This window comes from Nyctereutes procyonoides, unplaced genomic scaffold (genome assembly GCF_905146905.1).
Source record: "Nyctereutes procyonoides isolate TBG_1078 unplaced genomic scaffold, NYPRO_anot_genome, whole genome shotgun sequence".
In the NCBI taxonomy this organism is placed as follows: domain Eukaryota; kingdom Metazoa; phylum Chordata; class Mammalia; order Carnivora; family Canidae; genus Nyctereutes; species Nyctereutes procyonoides.
In genome coordinates this window covers 48,777,527-48,802,791 of record NW_026575046.1, presented here as the reverse complement: position 1 = coordinate 48,802,791, position 25,265 = coordinate 48,777,527, and the positions used below count along the sequence as shown (strand labels likewise).

Here is a 25,265-nt window from a genome sequence, read left to right as displayed (position 1 = left end):
CCTCCAGTGAGGGCCACGATAGGAGTGATCTCTATCAGTGGGTTCCTGAAGAAAGAGCAGAGATGTAGGGGAGCAACTTGGCTTATTTATACTGAGATGACCTCTGTCATATTCCCTTATTCTCAATCAAATGACACAAATTCTTTCAAAGGCAGCAATGTTATTAGAACTACAAAAATATGGCCTTCACCAATGGATGGATGGATGAATAAAGAGATTTTATGTATATATATCTTTATGTATATATATTTGAATATTGGAATAATAATAATTAATTATTAATATTTAATATTAGTAATTATTATTAATTCCAATAATATTGGGATAGTATTCAGCCATAAAAAAGAATGAGAGCTTGCCAGTTGTGAATGGACCTCGAGTTCATTATGCTAAGTGAAATGAGTCAGGGAAAGATAAATGCTATATGATCTCTCTTATAAGTTTTATACATAAAAAAACAAGCTCATAGACAACAGAGAACAGACTGGTGGTTGCCAGAGGCAGGGTGTCGGGGATGGAAGAGATGGATGAATTGTGTGTTTTTGTTTTAGTTTAAATAAACTGAATTTTAAAAACGAAAGCTTTTATTACTGTAGAGAGAAAGTAAAAAAATACCAGATTCAGTATTAGGCAAGACTGGATTTCATATTCAGCTACACCAAGTATTAGTGGAGTGACTCCAGGCAAGTGACCCCTTATAAACTAAGGGGCAGTTTCCCCTTTTGTAAAATGAAGATAATAACCTCTGTCTTAAGATGCTATGAATTAAACAGATAATACATTAAAGTGCTCTGTGTAGTAGCTGACAACTAGATGCTCAATAAATACTAGTTATTTCTTCTCTGTGAGACAGCCACAGAGTGAAATACAACCTATTTACTTTACAAAGGAGTTTCTCATGTAACACTGGGTCATTTGCCTTTCCACCTCCTCTCCGCCCCCAGCACTCGGTGGTAGGCAGAATTCTAAGAGGTTCCCCCAAGATTCCCATCTCCTGGTGTACACACCCTGAGTATGATGGGACAGTCACTCCCGAGATTAGATTGTGTTAGGCTCTACTGTTGGCTTTAAGGGAAATTATCCTGAGTGACCTGACCTAAATCAGGTGAGCTCTTAAAAGGGATGGGACTCTCCCTAATAAAAGACGTTTGGAGTGTATGTATCACATGTATTTATTGCCAATCAGCTCTGAAGACACTCTTTAATACGTGCTCTCTGTAATAAGCAAATGAATTGCTTTCTCTCCTTTACAGTGAACATGACTTTCAGCTTTTTTAGTAGAGGGAGCCGGAGGGACACTGCGGGCATGGGCTGGAAGTTGGTGGAGTTGGTGTGAGAATATTCTGTGGAGCCTGTACATACTCAGGCCTGGAACACAGTCACACTTTGATCTGGTAACCTCAGCCTGGAAAAAAACCTTTCTGCAGTCCTCCTGACAAGGAAACCAGAACCCTTGCAAGGCGTACATGCTCTGAAGGCCTCCCACTTGTACTGGCACAGGGAATCCTGCCACAGATTGCCCACTCTCCCACCTGTACTCTAGCGGGTAGCCCATTGCTTGCCCACCAACTCCAGACCAACTCCGGCCTGGCCAAGCCAATGAATTTCTCTGCTATCTGATGCGCTGAACCACACTTTCTCCAACAAAGTCTGATTGCCTTCCAACTTTTGTCTTTCCTTGGGTACTCTCCCTCAGCCCTAGGGTACCATAGTTTCCTTATATCTCATAGTCAGTCTTGTGTTGTAGTTAATAGTAATTATGTTAAACTTCCCCTGTTCAACCTACTGTGTGGTTTCTATCTCCTAACTGAACCCAGATTATTACAGGATGAGAAAGATTTGACACAAAGAGGGGATATTCTCTTTTGTTGGCTTTGAAGATGCAAGGGCCACATGGCAAAGAATGTGACCTCCAGGAGCTGAGAGCAGTCACCAACTAACAGCCAGTAAGGAAAAGGGACCTCAGTCTGACAACCAATTCAAAGGAACTGAATTCTGCCACAGCCACAGGAGCTTAGAAAAGGGCACCATGCTCCAGATGAGAAGGCACAAACTCATTTCTATTAATGTTGTCCCAACCCTCTCTCTAGTTGGGCCCTTTCACTACCATAGGAAATATGCCCTATTTTTGTCAGCTCTACACTTGAAATAAACTGAAATAAAGTTTCTTTTCTCGGGATCCCTGGGTGGTGCAGCGGTTTGGCGCCTGCCTTTGGCCCAGGGCGCGATCCTGGAGACCCGGGATCAAGTCCCACATCGGACTCCCGGTGCATGGAGCCTGCTTCTCCCTCTGCCTGTGTCTCTCTCTCTCTCTCTCTCTCTCTCCGTGACTATCATAAATAAATTAAAAATTTTTTTAAAAAATAAATAAAGTTTCTTTTCTCCATACTTTCTATACCAGGACTTCCAGTTCGAAGTCGGTAACAACTCCCTATCTCCCAAATCATAAAGGAAAATATTATAAAGTCGAAGTAAGAAAAGTTAACTTTTTCATATAGCAAATGATAATATCCTGGGCCTACATTTCTCTCCCAATATAAACAGTCAAGATAGCCAACTATTTTAAACATATCCAAGATAGACATGTAAGCAGTTCTCAGACCAAAAAACTTTGAAGTGAAGGGGAGTACCTAGAGGGGAAAATAAAATGATTATAGGTTGCTTTCTACACCTTGAGAGTACAGGCTAAACCAGATGAACTTTTACTTTCAGACACCCCCAGGGAATGGGAAACAGTAGACAAAGCCCAAGGCCCACTTAAGGTAGAGCATCTAATATAAATTTCATGCTCCATCTCCCGAAAGCTGAGGTGCCAAAGGGCTATGACTCAAGAAAGGATCAATTGGAACTCCTGAAAGAAGAATGATATGAAAATCTAGTTGATTTGAGATAGTTTCTCAAAATATAAACATCAAGAAGGAAGGAGAAAAACACTGCCACTGAAAATTAGCCTATATGAAAGTTTATAAGCATACTACATGGTTTTAAAAAAACCACTTAACAAAAAATTTTACTTAATTTGACTCCACACTGGTGATGACCCCTGGCACTTGGCAGAAGCAATGTAAATCTTTTCCAGAAAAGCCCACTTTCATAGTAGGCCTCAAAAAAGTCACACACATGAAATTATAGAGAAAATGAATAGATGGCAATCATGAATTATTAAATGCATATGGCACCATTGAGTTAAAGGGACCAAGGAGAGCGAAGAGTTGATACAGAACTGCAAGGACTTCAGATGCTGGAATGACCAGATATGGACTAGAAATAAAATATCTACTATGTTTCAAGAAATAAATTTGAAATACGTACAGGGAATAATGGGAAAGGGATGGAGGGAAGGAAATCAAAACTGTAAAAGCAGCAAAAAGAAGACCTACAGAAATGAAAACTATAAACCTGAAAATAAAGTCAAGTGGTTAACTTCTGCTCTGGTAAAGCAGAGTGGCTTATATCATACTCATTCTATAGACAGGAATTATAAACTGAACAAAATGTGAAAAATAACTATTTGATAGTACTAGAGAATGTTCAAAAATGGTAGAAACTGGAAAGGATTCAATCCTTAAAGAAAGAAGTCACACCAGGATGCCTGGGTGGCTCAAATTGTTAAACTTCTGACTCTTGATTTCAACTCAGGTCATGATCTCAGGGTCCTGGGATGAAGTCCTGTGTTGGGCTCTGCACTGAGTGTGGAGTCTGCTTGAGACTTTTTCCCCCTCCCCTGCACACCACTTGTGCACGCATACATGCTCTCTCTGGAAGAAAGAAAAGGAAATAAGCCACCACAATACCTTTATACAGCATTTCTCCTGAAAACACTGTCCAGTCCAGGTGTAGGGCAAGATAATTGAAGCTCCAGCAAAAAGCTGCAGCCTTATTGGCTTGGGTATCAAAAGATGAAGAAGTTTAGAGCTGCAGAGCAGCTGGAAATTAAAAAGGGAGATCTAAAAAGGGAGGTGCCACAAAGGGGAGCCCCAAAGTCTGTGTATAAATTTCCCTTCACTTTGGCTGATCCCTAAACAGTGCATGCTCCAGGAAAATGCCAAGGACTGTGGAAAACACCAGGAAGTCTGAAAGGATGGAGGGGAAATTTCAGCTGCTGCCTAATACCAGAAGAAAGAGTATTCAGAGTCTGAAGTTAGAAGGACTTGCTAAACACCTCATATTTTCCATTGAAATATCAGAACCAGAAGGGGAACACTTTAATGGAGAATTCATTCTAATCTAAACACAAAACTGACATAGATCTGCCCCAACAAAGTATAAAACCAACCCTCCCCAAGCTTAAGGTGATCAATTAATAATTTAACTGTTACAACAAAATTTGGCCCTTTCTCAGAGGAACAAAGTAGAATCCAGAGTCTGTCATCTACAATATCCAGTATTTAGTAAAAAACAGTCACCCCCCAAAAAACTAAGAAACATAATCAACGGTCAAGAACAAAGAAATCAACAGAATTCCAAACCATCCAAAATAATACAGATGTTGTCATTAAAAGATAATGACTTTATAGCAGCTATTATAAATATATTTAAAGCCTAAAAGAAAAACTGGCTGTAAAGAATGAACAGATCAGGAATGTCAAAACATAAATTAAAACTACAAAAAAGAACCAAATGGTAATTCTAGAACTAAAAGTATAATATATGAACTAAAACTCTTTGGATAGGCTTACCAGCAGTTTGGAGATAGCAGAAGAAACAGTCAATGAACCTAAAGACAGACCAACAGAAACTATCCAATCTGAAGAAATAAGAGAAAAATATTGAGGAAAAAAATCAGTCAAACATAGGTGCAGCTGGAGTCTCAGGAGAAAAAGAATACAGCAGGAAAAAAAAAAAAAACCAGAAAACACATAGGTTGAAATTTTCTCTAATTTGATAAAGTATTAACTTACAGATTCAAATAGCTCAGCAAACTCCAATCAGAATAAACTCAAAGAAAACTATACCTACACACATAGTCAAACTGCTGAAAACCAAAGATAAGGAGAAAACATCCAGAGGAAAAAGAATGCCTGAGGAGGAAGAATTATTCAAATTACAGCTGAGTTCTCAGCAGAAACAATGGAGGCCAGAAGACAATGGAAGTCTGTAAAGTCAGCTAAAAGAAAAAGAAATCCTGTCAACTCAGAATTCTATATCCAGAAAAACTATCCTTCAAAAAATGAGCAAGAAATAAAGACATTTTCAGGTAAATGAAAGATTAGTGAATTTGTTATCAGCATACCTGTCCCACAAGAAATACTACAGGAAGTTCTTCAGACTAAAGGGGTACCAGATAGAAACTCAGACTAAGGGGATTTCAGAAACTCAAATCTTCAAAAATAAGGAATTCTAGAAAGGGTAAATGCGTAGGGCAGCCCGGGTGGCTCAACAGTTTAGTGCGGCCTTCAGTCCAGGGCATGATCCTGGAGACCCAGGATCGAGTGCCACATCGGGCTCCCTACATGGAGCCTGCTTCTCCCTCTGCCTGTGTCTCTGCCCCTTTCTCTCTCTCTCTCTGTGTCTCTCATGAATAAATAAATAAAATCTTTTAAAAAAAGGGTAAATATGTGGGCAAATATAAAAAACTTTTTCTCTTAATTTCTTTATAAGACATAGGATCCTCTAAAGTAAAAATTGTAACTCTGTGGTGTCTTGCAACATACATAGATGTAAAATATAACTGTAGCACAAATGATGCAGAGTAAATGGAATTCTATTGTTGCACTTGTATTTTATTTGAAGTGGTTCAGTATTAACTAGTTACTCTATGAAAAGTTAACAATGCATATTGTAATTTCTAGAGCAACACTAAAAAGAAAAATATTGAAAGTAGAGCAAAAATGCCCTTAGCAAAATTAAAACAGAATATTAAAAATATTCCATTAACACAAAGCATAAAGAGAGCACAGGACGTAATGAGCCCTGAATGTTATGTAAGACTGATGAATCACTGAACTCTACCTCTGAAGAATAATACACTATATTTTAATTAATTGAACTCATTTTTTAAAGATTTTATTTATTTATTTATTCATGAAAGATACATGGAGAGAGGCAGAGACATAAGCAGAAGGAAAAGCAGGCTCCTTCAGAGAGCCCAATGCAGGACTCAATCCCAGGACCCTGGGGTCACAACCCAAGCCAAACGCAGACGCTCAACCACTGAGCCACCCAGACATCCCTGTTAATTAATTGAATTTAAGTTAAAAAAAATAAAGCATAAAAGAACAGAGGAACAACAACAACAACAACAAAAAAAAACAGATGAGAGAAATAGAAAGCAATTAACAAAATAGTGGACCAAAACCTAGCTATGTCAATACTTAAATTAATTTTATATGATATATGAAATATCCAAGTAAAAGGCAAAAACAGGGACGCCTGGGTGGCTCAGTGGTTGAGTGTTTGCCTTTGGTGTGATCCTGGGTCCAGGGATCAAGTCCCACATCAGGCTCCCTGCAAGGAGCCTGCTTCTCCCTGTATGTCTCTGCCTCTCTCATGAATAAATAAGATCTTAAAAAAAAAAAAGGCAAAAGCAGAATGGACAAAAAAAGTAAGATTGAACTATATGCTGTCTGCAAAAAGGCACTTTATAAATATAAAGACAGATATAACAAACGTAAGAAAGGTGGTATGATTCTAAATATCAAAGTAAAAATCAAATCAAGGAGTATTACCAAGGATGAACTACTTTATAATGATAAAATGTGAATTCATTGGGAAGATACAACAATCATCAACGTGTACGCTCCTAGTAACAGTGCTTCAAAACTTATAAAACAAAAATGAAAAGGTGTAAAAAGTAGAAAAAGCTGATGACTTTAACACCTTCTTTCAATAATTACTAAAAGTGACCAAAAAACTCAATAAAGATACAAAAGATTTGAACTAGGGACACCTGGGCTCAGCGATTAAGCATTTGCCTTTGGCTCAGGGTGTGATCCTGGTCTAAGGATCAAGTCCCATATCGGGGTCCCAGTGAGGAGAAGCCTGCTTCTCCCTCTGGCTCTCTGTGTGTGTCTCTCATGAATAAATAAAATCTTAAACAACGACAAAAAAGATTTGAACTACCCTGACCTGACATTTATAAAACACACCATACTCAACAACTGCAAAATATATACAATCTTTTGAAGTGTATATGAAACGATCATCATGATAAACCATTATGCTGGGCCATAAGACAGGCCCCAATTGCAAAACACTGAAATCTTACACAGTATATCTTCTGATAAGATATCTAGAAAAGCACCAAATATTTAAAAATGAAAAATACAGTGTCATCAAAATTTGTAGGCTGTGGCTAAAGCAATGCTTAGAGTGAATTTTATTGCATTAACTGCTTACATTTAAAAGAGAACAAAGTTTTAAAATCATTTAAGTCTCCACTTTAAGTTAGAGAAAGAGCAAATGAAACCCAAATTCAGGAGAAGGAAGGAAATAAATTTAAAAAAAAATCTAAATGAATGGAAATATATACTATGTTCAGGATCAGAAGACTTAGTATTGTTAAAATGTCAGTTCTCTCCAAATTGATATAGATTCGTCACAATGCCAGCTAAAATCAACAGGCTTTTTGGGGGTAGAAACTGACAAGATGATTCTAAAATGTATATGGCTATTTTAAATAGCCAAATAATCTTAAAGGACAAACATGGAGGACTTCAACTTCTTGACTTCAATATATAACTAAATATTTGAGAGAGTATGGTATTGTGATAAGACTAGATAAAGAGATTAATAAACAGAAGAGATTATCCAGAAACCGACTCATACATATACGGTCAAATCATTTTGAACAAAGATGCCAAAGCAATTTAATGGAGAAAAGAAAATCTTTCCAACCAATGACGCAGCAACAAATGAATATCCATAGCATGAAAACAAATAAACAACAATAAAAAAACAAAGCTTGAACCCACCATTCTAATGCATGTGATCTTTGGAAGCAGTCATGTCTAACTGCTAAAACATCTCTAAGTGCCAACCTAACTGTGGAAAGCCTTCAGGTCCAAATCCTCACCCAATAGCAGAAACTGTAAGAACTTAGTTCAACAGATGTCATCTTTGTTTACCTCATCCCCCGCCCCCCAAAACCTCCCAGGACCATCTATTTATGACCCAAATCCATCCCCAGACTGCTCTGCTCATTTCATTACTTGACCCAACTTCTACTCTTCCCTTTCTTCACCCTCTCACGGTGTTCTCTGTAACTTGCTCAATGATTCCCCGACTCACTTACATACTTCCTTCTATTCACGCACTTCCCATTGCCTTCAGCTTCCCTCTGAGACTCTCTCAGGCAGAAGTTACTCTTATTCCAGATAACCCAGGCTTTGGCAATGGGGTTAACTTCTTTGCTCCCCTGTGCTGCCTCTAGACAATTCTCTCTCACTCTTGTGAAAACCTGACTTCTCCTTGGGGTGCATGACGGCAGATTTTACCACCTTCTTATCCCCTCATACCCCTTGTGGGAGTTGCCTTTTTTTTTTTTTTAAGATTTATTTATTTGAGGGGGGAGGGGCAGAGGGAGAGAATCTCAAGTAAACTCCCTGCTGAAAGTGAAGCCTGATCCTGAGGATCATGACCTGAGTTGAAACCAAGAGTTAGGGGCAGCAGCCTGGGTGGCTCAGTGGTTTAGTGCTACCTTCAGCCCAGGGTGTGATCCTGGACACCTGGGATCAAGTCCCACATCGGGCTCCCTGCATGGAGCCTGCTTCTCCCTCTGCCTGTGTCTCTGCCTCTCTCTCTCTCTCTCTCTCTCTGTGGGTCTCACATAAATAAATAAATACAATCTTAAAAAAAAAAAAAAAAGAAACCAAGAGTTAGCTGCTCAACTGACTGAACCACCCAAGTGCCCCCATCATATGGGAGTTCTAAGCTCAAAGGATTAAAAGCAGAAGGACTTTTATTTCAGGAACAAATGTAATTTGAGTTATCCACTGTTTTCCATTATTGACACCACCACCTCCCTTTATTAGCAGACATCACCAAATAAGATAGGAGACACAAAAAAACCCCCACCAATCTGTGGAGAGACAGAGACAGACACTCCATCTATAAAAATACATTTTCTGAAGGAGCTTCAAAGCTAGAGGTGAAGACAGACACTAACAGCTAGCTAAGAGAAGGCCAAATAAAACACAGGCTTCCAGGCACCTGAGTGGTTCAGTCCGTTTAACATCTGCCTTCAGCTCAGGTCAGGATCTCCGGGCCCTGGGATCGAGTCTCTTATCTCCTTGCTGAGCAAGGAGTCTGCTTCTCCCTCTACTTCCCCCACCTCCCACTTGTGCTCTCTCAAATAAATAAAATCTTTAAAAAACCAAAACAAAACATATGCTTCCTCTAACCAAAGATGGAACAATCTGAACATCAACAAGGACAGGGGATCTCTGGGTGGCTCAGCGGTGTAGCGCCTGCCTTTGGCCTGGGGCGTGATCCCAGAGTTCCGGAATCGAGTCCCGCATTGGGCTCCCTGCATGGAGCCTGCTTCTCCCTCTGCCTGTGTCTCTGCCCTTCTCTCTCCGTGTGTGTCTCTCATGAATAAATAAATAAATAAAATCTTTTAAAAATAAATAAACAGGGACATGAAGTATACTGGATTGAAATACATAAAATATGTCTAAATGTATCACATCATAATGATATCAACACAAAACAAAAAATCATTGTTTACCCTTAGAAGGTGCTAGGAAACCTAATTCATTATTTTGAAAACTGGTAAGAGGGGATCCCTGGGTGGCGCAGCGGTTTAGCGCCTGCCTTTAGCCCAGGGCATGATCCTGGAGACCCGGGATCGAATCCCACGTCAGGCTCCCGGTGCATGGGGCCTGCTTCTCCCTCTGCCTGTGTCTCTGCCTCTCTCTCTCTCTGTGTGACTATCATAAAGAAATAAAAATTTAAAAAAAAAAAGAAAACTGGTAAGAGAAAACCACACATAGAACCTAGCTTCCCTTTATGAACAATTTTCAGTTATCTGAAACTGTTGACAAAATAAATATTTATGTATTCTAGCTAATATATTACAAATACAGAACATTGTCTATTATGCCACAACATAATTGAGACATTATGTACCCCTAACGAAGCATCAATACCATTTATGAAACAGACTTACCAAAAAAATTCAACCTGAATGTGATCTAACCCCTAAATGATGACCAACTTAGAAGAAATATAGAACAAAGAAGAATGTGTTAATCCCATGGGTATGCAATTAACAAGTACCTCTCTCTGAAGAACTATGGGACAACCAGTTTTTTTCTATTAAAATGTGCAAGAAGAAAAAAAGAAAAATGGAAATGAAACTCATAAAGAGGGACTAGAGAGGCACAACCACCAGCTGCAATGTGTGGTCTTGATAAGCATCTTCATTCTAACTATAAAATAAACAATGAGGCAACTAGGGGAATTTAAATATATTTGATGATATAAAGGAATTAACTTTCTCTCTGTGTGATAACAGTATTGTAGTTAGACATTGAGAGGGAATGATCATCTTTTAGATATATGCACTGAAATACTTAGAGATAAATTCAAAGTAATCTGGGGTAGAGTTGGAGTGTGTGGAGATGAAACAGGATTGGCCATGAGTTGGTTAATTCTTGAAGGTGAGTGAAAGGTAGGTGGACAAATGAAGATGCATTGTACTATGCCCTTAATTTTATAAACAGCATATAGCAGCTTTTAAAAAGTTAAAAAACAGAAAGTTAAAAAAAAAACAAAAACAGAAAATATGCTATAGTAAAGGCCATCCTGAAACTGACCAGCTTGTGGCTACTTGGCTGGAAACCAAAGTGGAAAACCTTGGGAGGTGATCACATCATGTACCCAAACTGGCTCTAGACAGGACCAAAGGCTGGGCTTAGCTGTGGATCTCTGCACACCCTTCTTGAACAAGTGGGGCAAAGTTCCTGTAAGCTGTGTAGGTCCTTATATGATGGGCAGTATTAGGAGGCTGGAGGGGTGGGTGATGGGTACTTGTTTAGGGTCACAGAATAGGGGCCCCTGGGAACAAGTAGATAAGGGAACCACTTTGGGAAGTGACTGAGGCTTCTCTGGCTGTGTTTACTGTCTCCCTTCACTAAAGAGGGCAGGGGAATATGTCCATCTTATTTGTTCACTGCTATTTATCCAGTGTTTGGCACAAAGTAGGCTCTGAATAAATATGTTGAGGGCAGCCCCGGGTGGCTCAGTGGTTTAGCAACTGCCTTCAGCCCAGGGTCTGATCCTTGAGACCTGGGATCGAGTCCCTGCATGGAGCCTGCTTCTCCCTCTGCCTGTGTCTCTGCCTCTCTCTCTGTGTGTGTCTCTCATGAATGAATAAATAAAATCTTTAATTAAGTAAGTTGAATGAATGAACTCTAATAAGAGTCAATAAAATACATGCTACAATAGCCTTGTAAGCAAACTGTGCTTGTAAGCAACTCACACTACTCTCAATTAAAATATTTTAACAGATCAACGACAGTATTACTTTACATTTTTTTGTTGTCTGTTACAAGTTCTCACACACAGCATCTCAATTAAAACCACACAAAACCATACTACCATGTAATCAGGCCACATACTATTTAGACTAGAAGAACAAAGGACTCCTGACTTTTGGTCAATATTTCCTTTTCTGTATCACTCTGCTAGTAAGATTTACAATTAGTCAAGTGCTAAAAATAAAGCATGTTTTCCAAGAAGCAACTGTATCTTCACGGTACTACACTAAATTTCTAATTTAGCCTGAAAATATAAGTTTTGTAACTCTGGGTAAGCTACATTATAATTCAACATTAAAAACTAACCTAAGACCAAGAGAACAGTAAAGCTAACAGGACTCTATGCTTAAGGAACAAAAGTGACCTTGTGCTTCAAAGAGGGAACCAGATGTATAACATTCAGACATTCCTCTGCTGAACTATTAACACAAACTGGTTGTACTGGCAGAGATCCTGGTTTTTCAGTGTTCAAACAAGTTACACCCCATGAATCTAACCTTAAACCAGAACAAACTGGAAAGAGAAAAAAACTTATAAACCAAAGGCAATTTAAAAGTCCATGAACGTATTTCAAAATGTGACTTTGCTTAGGAAATCCAGTTTGGGTGTGATTTATTTCAAGAGGCATTTTCAAAAAAATATACTTACTAATGCTAAACAGTGAAGTTTTTTTTGAACTTCAAAGTTGTCTTTGAATTTCAAATTTATTACAGAATCCCATCCCTTTGTGGAATAAAGTATTTGGAATTTGAATTCAATTCATTCACCCACATTCCAGCAGATATTTCACTAAATAGGATATATGATCAGGTTTCAAAGAAACAAAAGAAAAAAAAAGAACTTCATAAAGTCTATACTACACAGATCATCTCCCTATATGATGACTTCCAGAAACAATGTTGGAACACTGTGTGTTACCTTTATTAATACACTGATGACAGTATTGATCCACTGTCAACAGAGAAGTCACCGGCATGTCTGCGACAAAGGAAAAAATCTAGACAGTGAGAGGTAAAGACTCACAGATGCTTCTCAACTAGAATTACTAAGACTCAAAGAGAGTTTCCCATCATGTCCAGTTATTCATTTTATACCTGATTGGAAAGGTTTCTTGTTTGTTTTCAAGAAAATATGAAAATCAAGCAAATTTCAAAGACAGTGGGAGACCAGAAAGTCAAAAAACATTTCTGCCCCATCGTAATCTCAAGTCATTCTTTGGTGTAGTAATTTTCTCATTTTTAAGACCCTACCACCAACCTTGCTGCTCAGGCAGCAGAGATCTTCAAAGCAATAAAAACAAAGGCCTTTTCAATCACAAGATCACTCCTTGGCTCTTGGACTGAAAAAAGCTCCCTTGGGATTTCTATAGGAGATTCAGTGGAATAGACTGAAGCTCAATCACTCTTACTAAAATGAGAAATTTTTGAGGATGTATGTACTTCTTCTTTACTCTTTAAGGCCAAACACAGCTAGTATTAAGAATTCTCTCCATATGCTATATCAGACTTCCATTCTGGAAGCCGAGCTCTATCACCTGAAAAAGTTACCTTTCTAAGTAGAAAAAAACAGTAAACAAGCCAATTGTAGAACATCTAAGCCCTTGTGTTGAGGCAGTCAAACAACACCATCATCACTTAGCACTACACTGTATTCTGATTCAGTTTTAAGTGCTTCAAATTGCACACAAACAAGTGACTGAAGGATTGGCCACCTATCCAAAATTCATGGTAATAACTTTTTCTCAGGGGCAGATTTTGATCTATGCCAACAACTAGAATTGGCTCATCCCCACAAACCTCTTAGAAAAACCTTAGCCAGCACCTGGCTGGCTCAGTGGTTGAGCATCTGCCTTCGGCTCAGGTCATGATCCCAGGGTCCTGGGATCGAGTTCTACATCAGGCTCCCCAGAGGGAGCCTGCTTCTCCCTCTGCCTCTGTCTCTCCGTGTCTCTCATGAATACATAAATAAAATCTTAAAAAAAAAAAAATGGTCTCGGGAAGCTATACAGCTCTCTTTAAGAAAGGAGAACCACTGGTTCTAAACTCTAAAAAGAAATCCATAAAAAGATGAATTTTATGGTATGCAAAATAGATCTCAATTTGAAAGAAAGAAAGAAAGAAAGAGAAAGAAAGAAAGAAAGAAAGAAAGAAAGAAAGAAAGAAAGAAAGAAAGAGGCCTTTGTATAGTTTGAAGTGGCTATCCTTTCCACAAACTGATTGACACTGTTTTTTTTTTCTGGGGCTTGACTTGTTCCATTCTTCGGGGAAGGGAAGAATGCAGACAAGAACCGGAAACCTTTACAATAGCTCAACTACAGTTCTGTCATTTCTGATACTCATGAGGATTAAGAACGGTATTCCAAAAATACATGTTGAAGAGTTAATTTACATATCTTAAAAGTTTTCAACCAACAGTTTGCAAACTATATAACCTATTCTAATGTGTTAATTATCATACGTCGATATGGCACATGACTGTTAGAGAAATTGCCTTTTTGATTACAATTCTAGCTCAGCTTCTGTTCATCAAATAAATAAAGTCATAATAAAGAATAGCTTTATTAGCTTTACAGTGATATTTAAATGAAATGAGTACACCTAAATTCTTCCCAATAGTAAAATATAAAGTAGTACAAGAGCAATTTCCAGCTAATTATATAAGATTTAAATTTGTGCCAGATAACTTACACTTATATTGCCAGAAAAAGAGAGCATCTGTACAGTTTTTATGTAAATGTATTGAACACAAAAAAAGTGTGCTCTTTCCCATCTTAGGATACTATTTCTAGATGTTACATAAGGAATAAGCTCAAATGACACAAAACTGTAAAGTTTCACAATAATCATGTTCCACGAATTTATTCTTCAATCACGCACATTATAAATACCAAGAGTAATTTCCTATTACCTTGGGGGAAAAAAAAATACTTTTGACATACTTACAAGAGATAGCAGCAAACTGAACAGGTTACCAACATGGTGATGATAACTCTAAAAACAAACAAACAAACATCATTAGATAACCAGCAAACTAAGCAGACATTGTCAGATGGCTTAAGCCTCCTTCCCAAATTATCAAACTGGCAAGGTCTGTGCACCAAGAAAAGGGAACTGAATCTGCTCAAACACCAACAGACTGCACTCAGAAGTTTAAGTAATTAATATTTGTATTTAAAGGGATATGTAAAAAAAAAAAGGGGGGGGGGATGTATTGAGGCCGCGGCTTAGATAACTAGTCCAAACCCCCTACAAGTGAACACAAAAGGCCACACCGACAATTAGTTTTGACACCTAAGAAAACTACCAACTTGGTAGTTTTCTCTGTAATGGAATGACACTGTACTTGTAAAAATTTAACTTTCTAGGAGCACCTGACTGACTCAGTTGGTAAAGCATGCGACTCTTGATCTTGGGATCGTGAGTTCAAGTCCCACATTGGGGACAGAGATTACTAAAAATAAGCTTTAAAAAAAAGTCAGAACTGCATAGACTTACAATGAAAACGAGATGATTCCTTCAAAAAAATATATGTATATATATAACTTTCCAATGTTGACCTCTCCCCATCTCTATTCCTGTCTGAAAAAAGTTAAACATGGATCTCTGAGCAGCTGAATCTCAATATTTAAAAAATTGAATTCATGGTATCCTCTCCCCATTTCTCTTTCCAAAGACTCCTCTTCCCAATTTCCTATTCCCCAGAGGAAGCTGTCATTTTTCACCTATCTGACCCACTCCTCAAATCTCTCATCATTATGTTCACACCTCCTCTGTACCTTTAGTCATCAAATGCTAGCAGATTCAAAACATTCTTCCTTCCTTTTCATCCTATCACAATCACCTCAGAGTCATCTTTCTAAAATAAACTTTCATCACATCATACTCTGAAGTTGAACCCCTTTCAATGCTCTCCATCTTCCATAGGAATAATTTCCAAAGAGGGGGTCTCCACATCCTACAGAGGAAGCAAGACTATCTCCTAGAATGCAAGTAGCAAATATCAGAATTCCTGTCTTTATTTTCAATTCATCCTTTATAAGTTATGTGTGTGCTCATGTACTTTCTGTGGTTAATACTGACACATCCGTTCACTCAGTAGATTTTCAACGAGTGTCCAGTATGTACCAGACTCTGGGGAAAGAGTAAACAAAACGGATGAAAACCCCTGCCCTGGTGAAGTTCACAGGATCATAGGGGAAGACAAACGACAACAAACAAGATGAACATTAAACAAAAACTATTTACTTATGTATCATTAGTCTGGCAGGTGGTCAGTAAGTGCTAATGGAGAGGGGAAAAAAGAAAGGAGGATAAGGGTATACAGGGGTTGGAGGCTATGCTTGCAATTTTAAAGAGGGTAGTCAATTGGGGCACCTGGGTGGCTCAGTCTGTTTATATGACTGCCTTGGGCTCAGGTCATCTTGGGATCCTGGGATGGAGCCCTAAGTCAGGCCCTCTGCTCTGAGGCAAGTCTGCTTCTCCCTCTGCCTCTCCCTCTGTGATCTCTCCCACTCTCACTTTGTCAAAAAACAAAACAAACCAAAACAACCTTCAAAGACAGCAGTGAGGAAAGGACTTGCTGAGGACATGGCAAGTGAGTCCAGACCTCTGGACTGGGGAAAGAGCAAATGCAAAGGCTCTATGGTACTAGCAGTTAAAAGAGGACAGAGGCCAATGTGGCTGAGCAGAGCGAGAGGAGCCTAGTAGGAAGTGAGGTCGGGGAAGGGGAGAATATAGACAAGAATTGGAAACACCTTTAAAACAGTTCAATTGTAGTTCTGCCATTTCTGACCCTCATGAGGATGAAGTGCAATCTCTGAAAGGAAAAGAGAAGTTATTTGGAGGGATCTGAGCACAGGACTGACAAAATCTGATTCAGATTCTAAGAGGACCTCTGTAGAGGAGAAACAAACTGGGGGAGGAGAGGCAGAGGGAGAAGCTGTGAAACCAGTTTGGGGGCGGAGTTGGGGGTGGGGACTGCAATACTTCATGGACCAGGCTGGTAGTATCGTAGGTAGTGAGAACTGGACAGACTCTGGATATATTCTGAAGCAATATTCTTCAAAATATCTAACTTATACATTATGCTTATAATACACAAATAAGTATGCACGTGAGTTTGTGCTACAAAACTTTGACAGCTGCATAAAAAAAATGTTTGAAGAGCTACACAATCAAGTTCAGCTCCTTCCCGGTCATCAGTTCCCTCCACTCATCCTCACCACTGTCCACTTTCAAACAGCAAACTTCCACTCCCGAAAGCAGTTGGCCTCACCGTCCCCCAAAACACATCAGGTTTACTCTTCTCCATTCTGAGCTTTTGCACATTTTCCTCCATTCCTCTGCCTCGACCTGGAATCCTGTCTTCTGTCTCCCCTGAGGACCCTGAGGACCACCTCAGACAGCTGAAACTGCTGAGGCTATTTTTTTTGTTACCTGTTTCCCAGTTTCATATCAATAGCCCCCTCATTAAAATATCACCACCAGTCAGGCTGGCTAAGTAGGAAGAGCTTGATCTCTGGGATCATGAGTTTGAGCCCCACACTAGGAATAGAGATTACCTAAATAAATAAATAAACTTAAACCAAAATAAAAAATAAAATATCATATCCCCTCCAAATATGCCACTTACTATTTGGGGTGAAGTGTCATGATGAATGCGATTTACTTTCAAACGGTTTAGCAAGATTATATATATGTATATATACACATGTACACAAACACACATATTCACACATAAAAAAGCAAATATAAATGTGTTAACAATTATTATATCTAAGCGGTGGAATACAGCACTCTTACTATTCTTTCTGCCTTGCTGTATGTTTGAAAATGTTCTGTATGCTTGAAAAAACAGGAGCTGACTCAATTCCCTGTGATCTAGCTCCATCCCATGCCCCACATCTACCCCTAAAGGAGCCACTGTGAAAAAAATCTGAAGCTTTCAGACCATCTGTGGATTCCTAAAGAGAGGGAAATCATGAAAAAAATGGTCAGGAAAGCTGATTCCAAACACAAACTGTTTTTTATCTGGCCCATTTTCAGTTATAAAAAAGAGTAAGAGCAAGGTGTTTTCTTTAGGTCACAGAGAGATTTTTCTGCACTCTGATGTGTGTGGACCTTGCAGGGTATAGGATTTAACATCAAAATCTCTTCTTCCCTTGCCACACAGTACCTTTACTTTATCTCTCTTTTTTTAAGAGTTTATTTATTTATTCATGAGTAACACAGAGAGAGGCAGAGACATAGGCAGAGGAGGGAGAAGCAGGCTCCCTGTGAGGAGCGCAATGCAGGACTCAATCCCAGGACCCTGGGATCACCACCTTGGCCAAAGGCAGACACTCAACCACTGAGCCACCCAGGTGCCCCTATTTATCTCTTTAATCAAAATGTTTTTAATCCTTTAAATCAGAATTGTTCTGATTAAAAATTCACCTAGTCCTTGAAGCAATTAAGTTCCTTCATGTATTAAAAAACACTTTAAAAGCCTTTCAGGAGATAAAGAGGAACTAGTATTAATTCAGTACTAGTATTTCTTTCCATCTTACAATGAGGAAAGGGAACACTGAAAAGTTAATTGTTCAAGGTCACAGGGATCATCCAGCTAGGAGCAGTGTTTCTCAAAGTGTAAAACAGTAATTCCTAGGAGACATTTTGTGTTTTAAGAACTGCTCAATCCTGCCAAGAGCAGGAAATAAAAGGATTAGGGTAGAGGCTGTGAATTAGACCCAGATAATTTATCATTGGCCCGTCAAACCTGAATCATGACACTAGAGTTGGAAACTGAGTAGTCCATGTATTACAGGAGACATTTCATTACCCTGGAAAACAGCAGTGGCATCAAGTCCCAAGGCTAGGCATCGTGGGTCCCAAATGAGGGTCTTTAAGAAAGGAGTGGTCAATGTTACAAGCACATCAAAAATGCTTTCCTGAGTATTTAGACTGGAAAAGCAGACAGTAGGGTAATGAAATAGTTGAAGATAGAAACAACAAAGTATTTTGTTGGTCTCTAACTCCAGTAGGAGAAAGAGGTCTAAGAAATTCAATTTGGTTAATACAAACTGATTTAATAACCCTAGAATTGTAACACTCTGCATCATCTGTTATAGTCTAAAGAGATGACCCTCTTATCACTGATGTTATTGGGAGGAGAGGAGGGGAAATCGAATGCCACCAAATGATAGAAATTCATCTACCGTTTTTCCTTTTTAAACAAGGTGTGATTTACTTTCAAGCTAGATAGAAGTACCAAGTCTAATACAAGTGTATTCCAGACAGCAAAAGGAGTTTAGGTCACAAAATATTAAGGAAGTGATAGCATTTTATTTCCCCTAATAAAAGCAATAGAATTATCCACTCAATGGGTATTTATTGAATGAATGCCTACTATGCATGCTGCATAGGCCACCAATTTGTTGGTGCTTGGCCAAGCTCCAACTTAGCCTAAGTTTCACTCCACATGATCTCAGGATGAGAAAAAATGACTAAAAGGCAAAAGAGGAACCAGAAGGAGGGTGTTCCAAAGCTCCTTTGAAGACAAGGCTCTATCTCATACTACAATAGAAAAGATTTACTTAAAAAATAGATAGAGCTCTATGTAGCCAAGAAGTCTAGGTTTTAGTCAATCATTCTAAGAACCTGGTACACTCGCATACAAGCGCAGAACCACCCTCCCGTATGACGCGGGGGCTTCTAAACAATACCTCCTGCCCTTCGGTAATTAATCTCGCTTTAGATCAGGCCCCAGCTACCCGGCGCCCACTAGATGCAAGGCCTGGGCTCCGCGCTGCTGCACAAGCTTGTGTCCCGAGCAACTGCGACATGAGAGGCACAGAGGGCAAGTTCTGTTTTATTCGATCCCTTCCTTTAAAGTTTAGGCGTCATTTGAGCGGAGGGCAGGGCTTAAAGGGGTGAAAGCCATTTAGAAGAGACCACACTTCTCCCTGAGTCGGTATAAACCCGTTTCCCACGCACCCTCCCCAGACAGGCCCGTGGCGAGAAAAAATCCCCCTGAAACCCCTTCCCAAGGAGGGTCCGTCGGGAGTCAGCGTCCTCACCCTCGGACCGGGGAACAAAGGCTGCCGCCGTAGGAAGCCGGGCGTCTGCAGGCGGTCGGGGCCTGCCTGTGGAGCCGGGGACCACCCCGCGAGGTCTCTGACCCGGGCAGGTCGCCCGCTCCCCCGCCCGGCCCGGCCCGGCCCGTCCTCGCCGCGCGTCCTTCCCAAGGCGGGCCCCTAGCGCACTTACCCCCGGTTGGGACCCTTAGGGATAAACCAGGGCACGCAGAAGCCGACGAAGCCCCAGAACACGCTCATCACGATGAGAGGCACCGTGAGGCCGTTGTACGCCATGGCTGCCGCGGAGGCGCGAGCCCCTGCCCAGCCGCCTCGCTTCGGTCCCACCCGGAAGTGTCAACACCGGGCCGCGTGACCAGCGCGCAGACCCGCCTCCACGCCCCACGTGACTCCGCGCCGGACCCCGCCCCCGCCCCGCCCCGCCCCCCCCTCCCGGGCACCCTGTTCTTGGACTGTGGTTGCCGCGTGCGGTAGCCGTGTTTCCTTACCTCGAGTCACCACCAGCTTTCTTCATTAAGCAGAATGGGCTCCGGGATGAAATGGGAAGCTGGACCTACCCTCGTTAACATCTGTTCCAGCTCCAAACATGATTCCAAACTGTCACCTGGCCGGTATACGGGAGAGTAGAGGGTCATCGTGTCCATCTAGCAGGAATTCCGCCGTCCTGAAGTTCCACTCCAAGCGCTGCCTTCTCCAAAACCGGTTTCATTCCGTCGGTGTGTCCCTTGTGGCCGTGGATCGTAACCGACCCTGTACTGGAGAGCGAACTCCCTGAGGACAGGCACTGTTGCACGGATCGTCGCTCCTCGGGAGTACCTACACGTAGAACGTGTTCGGTAAGCACATGTACAACTGAACTGAGTAACAAAGGGTGAGGTCAGCCAGAACTAAGAGAAAAAAGTCTCCTTTCTATTTTTTTCTTAATTTATTTTTAATTGTGGTAAAATATACATAAAATTCGCCATCTTCGCCATGAAGTGTAGAGTCAGAGAGTATTAACTATATCCATGTTGTTGAGTCCCCAATCTCCACAACTTTTTCATGCCCATAAAACAACTCCTCCTTGTCCCTTCCCCAAGCTCCGGCAACCCCCGTTCTACCTTCTGTTAAGTTTGACTACTCTAGATACCTGATAGAAGTGGAACCATACAATATTTTTCCTTTTGCGACTGCCTTGATTCACTTAGCGTAATACTCTCAAGCCTGATTCATGTTGCAGCCTTTTTAAGGCTGAATAACATTCTGCTGTATGTTATATGCCACATTTAGTTTCTTCATTCATCTGGAGATGGACGTTTGAGTTGCTTCCACTTTAGCTATTGCAGATTTTTCCCCCTATTTCTTAAATAAAGGCAAATATTTTAAGCTGATGCCATTAACCTTCGCCTGGCCTTCCTGGCAACTTCTTTAAAAACCAGGTGTTGGCGAGCCCAGGGATGTGGCCGTTCAGACACCAGTTTTGTGTAAATCTGTTTCATCCTCTGTGAAATGAGAAAATCCCCACCTTTGCTATCATAGCTGTGGGCTAGTATTGACCAATAGCTCCCTCTATCAGTCAATCTGTCAAAAACATTTTATCACACATTCCAAGTAAGAACTGGTGTCCAAGGCCAGGGAACTAAAAGATTCAGTAGAATGAAGAAATATTCTCCCCCTTCAAGGCACTTAAAGTCTACTTCAGGAAAACGTCAGTATGGCTCAAGGACCCTAGGGGAGTCCCTGGGACTCTCCCAGCAGGTCTGTAAGGGCCTCTCTGTTCTAACTACCAATCTGTGTGAAGCTGAATTATCCATAGTCCTATGCTTTACCCAAATATGTTGCAACAGATTGAATGCAGAAGTATTATTTAGGATCCACTTGTCTTCAATATTGAGCCAGACGTTAAGGAATTTTTCAGAAACGTAATACTATGTTGTTCTTCCCACTATATTTTTCAATTTGGAAAAAAGTTATTTCCCAATAAACGTTATTTCTGTTCATGTATTACAGGTTGATCATTGTTATTTTAAAATGAATCTAAAATAAATGTTAAATTTTTGTTCTAACTTATAATATGGTAAATTATATTATTGATAGAACCCACATAAAAGTTAGATTTTGGGGGATCCCTGGGTGGCTCAGCGGTTTAGCGCCTGCCTTTGGCCCAGGGCGTGATCCTGGAGTCCCGGGATGGAGTCCCGCGTCGGGCTTCTGGCGTGGAGCCTGCTTCTCTCCCTGCTCCTGTGTCTCTGCCTCTCTCTCTCTCTCTCTCTCTCTCTCTATGTCTATCATAAATAAATAAATCTTTTTTTAAAAAAAAGTTAGATTTTGGGTCCACAATAATTTTTAAATGTGTAAACAGGAAAAGTCTGAGATCAACTCCTAGAGGAAAAACCTCCAAGGCAACCCCAAAAGGATAAAACAAGTAAGAACTGACTGAAATGCTACAGTGTAACCCCACTAATCCCCTTTCCTAAGCTCAGGCCTATAAATAAAAACAGGCATGCAGAGTCCAAGCTGATCTGGAAACCTGGAAGTTAGTGGAGAAGCTGAAAACTCCAGCATGCTTTACAACTCATTTGCTCAGCATGTCTGTATGGAACATGCCCTGCAGGTGACCACCATTCATTTCTTGAGTGACAGCTATATGCCATTGAACCCTGTGCTTTGAACTACCTCTCATTTAATATTCACAACACCTATCATGTTAAGATCACTTTACCTATTAGGAGAGGCTCAGATTTGTAACTTGCCCAAAGTCTGTTTTAAGTAACAGAACTGGGATCTAAATGCAGGTCTTCATAACTCGCATTCTTCCCACCAACCCATCCTGCCTATTTCAGACAGTAAGACAACCAAAAAAACCCCTAAGTTATGCACAGCTTAACAAGACAGAGACATCTAATTCATAAGGTGAGACCTGTGAAAGCCTGTTCTTGAACTTGCTGCTCTCCTGCTAGGGGTAGGCTAGGATGTGGTTGACAAGTTATTTCTGAAGGCCAAAGATTATTTTATTTAATATTTGTGCATGCTTATAACTATGGTGTCCAAGCAGTAAATCAACTTTATATTATAGAGCTGTTTATACTTGGATGACCTGCCTTTCTCATGAAGACTTCTTCATGGATCAGACTTTTAGTAAGCACCCAGTCACATATGCATAGACTATTTCTGGAAAAAATACAAAGGAACTGGAAACAGTGACTGCTTCTGGGGATAACCGAGTAACCAAGAATCACAGTGACAAGGAAACTTACTCTTCACTACATAACTTTTATACCTTTTTATGTTGTACCCTATGTAGATATTAATTTAAAAAAACTAATTTAACAGAACAATGAACAAAGATACAAGCCACCAGATGGGAAGTGCTCAGAGTCCATAGTATCAGCAGAGTATGGTAGATTCTTGGTTACTAGAGTTCAGCCTGGTTCTCAGTAGATTCATTTACCTGCCTGCCCAACTCACACTAAGAGCTCTGTAGCTGAATATGTCATGCCTGAGTATAATGAAAGCAGACATTCAGAAGCAGTTATCTTAAGTCTGGAGGCTTCCCAAAATAGCACAGGGGACTCACCCAAGTGAGTGGACATCTGCAAATTCAATGAAAAGGTTAGTAGGAAACTGCTTAATTCAAAGGTATCCCAGGAAACATGCTAACATCCTTGGGCCTGAATGTTGACAGGCAGACATACCCATCTGGCATTCTCCAGTCATTTGCTGCCCAAACAGAATACCACTGTCTTTAAATCACCCTCTTCATTCAAGGATGGCTGGCTCAGTTGGTAGAGCCTGTGACTCTTGATCTTGGGGTTGTGAGTTTGAGCCCCACATTGGGTGTGTAGAGATTACTTAAAAATAAAGTCTTAAAACACACACAACACCAAAAACTCCAAGAACCCATGTTTATTTGAACTCCGAGAAAAACTTTTCCCTCTGTTCTTGCAAACTCCCTGCCAATCTCCTCTAAAAAATAATAGCTAAAATTTGCTGAGGTCTGTATTCCACATGCTGTATCTCGAGTATTCAGTCTGACAACTGTAGGATTTCCATCTTCTAAACGACAAACTGAGGGCCAGAGGTTAAGCAATTTACCTTACCCAAGGTCACACAGCTAGCAACTGATAGAGCTGGGATTAGAACTCACATGTGATGCTGAACTGCTCTTGACCATGCACTATGGCTCATATGGCTCAGTTTAAGCAGTCTGGTACCATTTGGTTGCCTGTGAGGGGCTGGTGGTGGGGATTACAGTTCTCAAAGCTCTCATCATTTGTATCGAACAAGCTATTGAAAATGAGCCAAATCTGACTCCCAGGAAACATCATAATTTAATCTTATTGATGAACATAATGGCTGGAGTCTAGGGCCCAGACCAGGTATCAGAATATATCATCCTTACTATAAATTTAACATAGTATCAAACCCAACTTTTATGTAACCTTTGGGGTGCTAAGTTATGTGTGGAGAATAAAAACAAAACTCAAATTAGAAAAAACAAACTACAGACCTTACTGTTTATCTACTCACTAGACTACTAATGATAACATGTACCTACTTTATGTGCTGCGTGTATATATACTCTTTTTTTTTTTTTTTTTAAGAGAGAGAGAGAGTAGAAGCAAGTGAGGAGCAGGGAGAGGCAGAGGGAGAGGGACATACAGAACTCCAAACAGGCTCCATACCCAGTGTGGAGCCCAACACAGTGCTCCATCTCAAGACCCTGAGATCATGACCGGAGCGGAAATTAAGAGTCAGATCTTAACCAAAAGAGCCACCCAGCTGCCCTTTTTACATATATCATATATACATATTTCCCAAAGTTAACTGGTTGTAAGCATCACAGAAGAGTCATGCCAGAAATATGTATGAACTCAACACCTGAAAAGGTCTCTCTCCAGACTTACTGCATCAAGGAATCTCCCGTAAGGGGGCGGAGACTAGTATTAGTAAGCATCCAAGTGATTCCTAAAGTCAGGAGAGTCTGGTGGACCACTACTTTAATTTTCACATTTGATAGCATTTTCACAAAGAGAAGCATTTTCAGCTTACCAAGACAGGGAAACAAGCTCATAAAAATGCCCAAAGACCAAAGCAGAATTTGAATTCAGATCCCTGTGGCTTCAGAGCCAAGACAGTATCATTCTGCCTACTTTCACATCAATGCCCCAAAGTCAGAGAATGCATGCTGAATTTTGTAGTTTGTGATTCCATTGATTTCCTTTGTGAAAAATTACCTTCTTCAGTGCAAAATGCATGTAAGAATTGGAAATACAAGTAAACATTAGAGATATCAGCATTTGTACACTCAGAGTTAGAGTCCTCGGAAAGAGCCTATTTGATCCTGCCATTTTCATTGAGACAGGAAGGCAGTGCAGATACTAACCAAGTGCTTTACTACTGAGAGAATGGAGGCTCAGAGGTAAGTAACTTGCATAAAGGTTTACAACTATCCTATGGCAGAGATGGCAACAATGCTTTTCCCACTCGGCACTACTACTGCAAATATTTAGGTTCTTCTCCTTGTACATAGATGTCCAGTCTCTTGTGAGACTCTGGTACAGGACTGATGGAATGAAAAAAAGAACACCAGAGATGGATGGCTAAAGTGGGATGTGGATGGTCTTTGATGCAGTCAGGCCTGGGTTCAAATCCTGACTCTATCTCTTGTGTTCTCTAAGATCTGGACAATTAATCTAAGCTCATTTTTCTTCATCAATCAAGTTGGGAAA

General features: G+C 40.3%; 1 protein-coding gene across 1 annotated transcript in view; it reads right to left on the bottom strand.

Annotated features, from left to right (window-relative positions):
- ATP6V0E1 (ATPase H+ transporting V0 subunit e1) overlaps positions 1-19,899 on the bottom strand; it is a 31,610-nt gene extending 11,711 nt beyond the window's left edge. The window contains exons 1-2 of the mRNA XM_055325676.1: positions 19,727-19,899; positions 14,423-14,470 (exon numbers count right to left, since the gene is read on the bottom strand). Coding sequence (XP_055181651.1) covers positions 14,423-14,470; positions 19,727-19,830 — 152 coding nt within the window. The 5' untranslated portion in view covers positions 19,831-19,899. The remainder of the gene's footprint in view (positions 1-14,422; positions 14,471-19,726) is intronic.
- Positions 19,900-25,265: the final 5,366 nt, after the last annotated feature.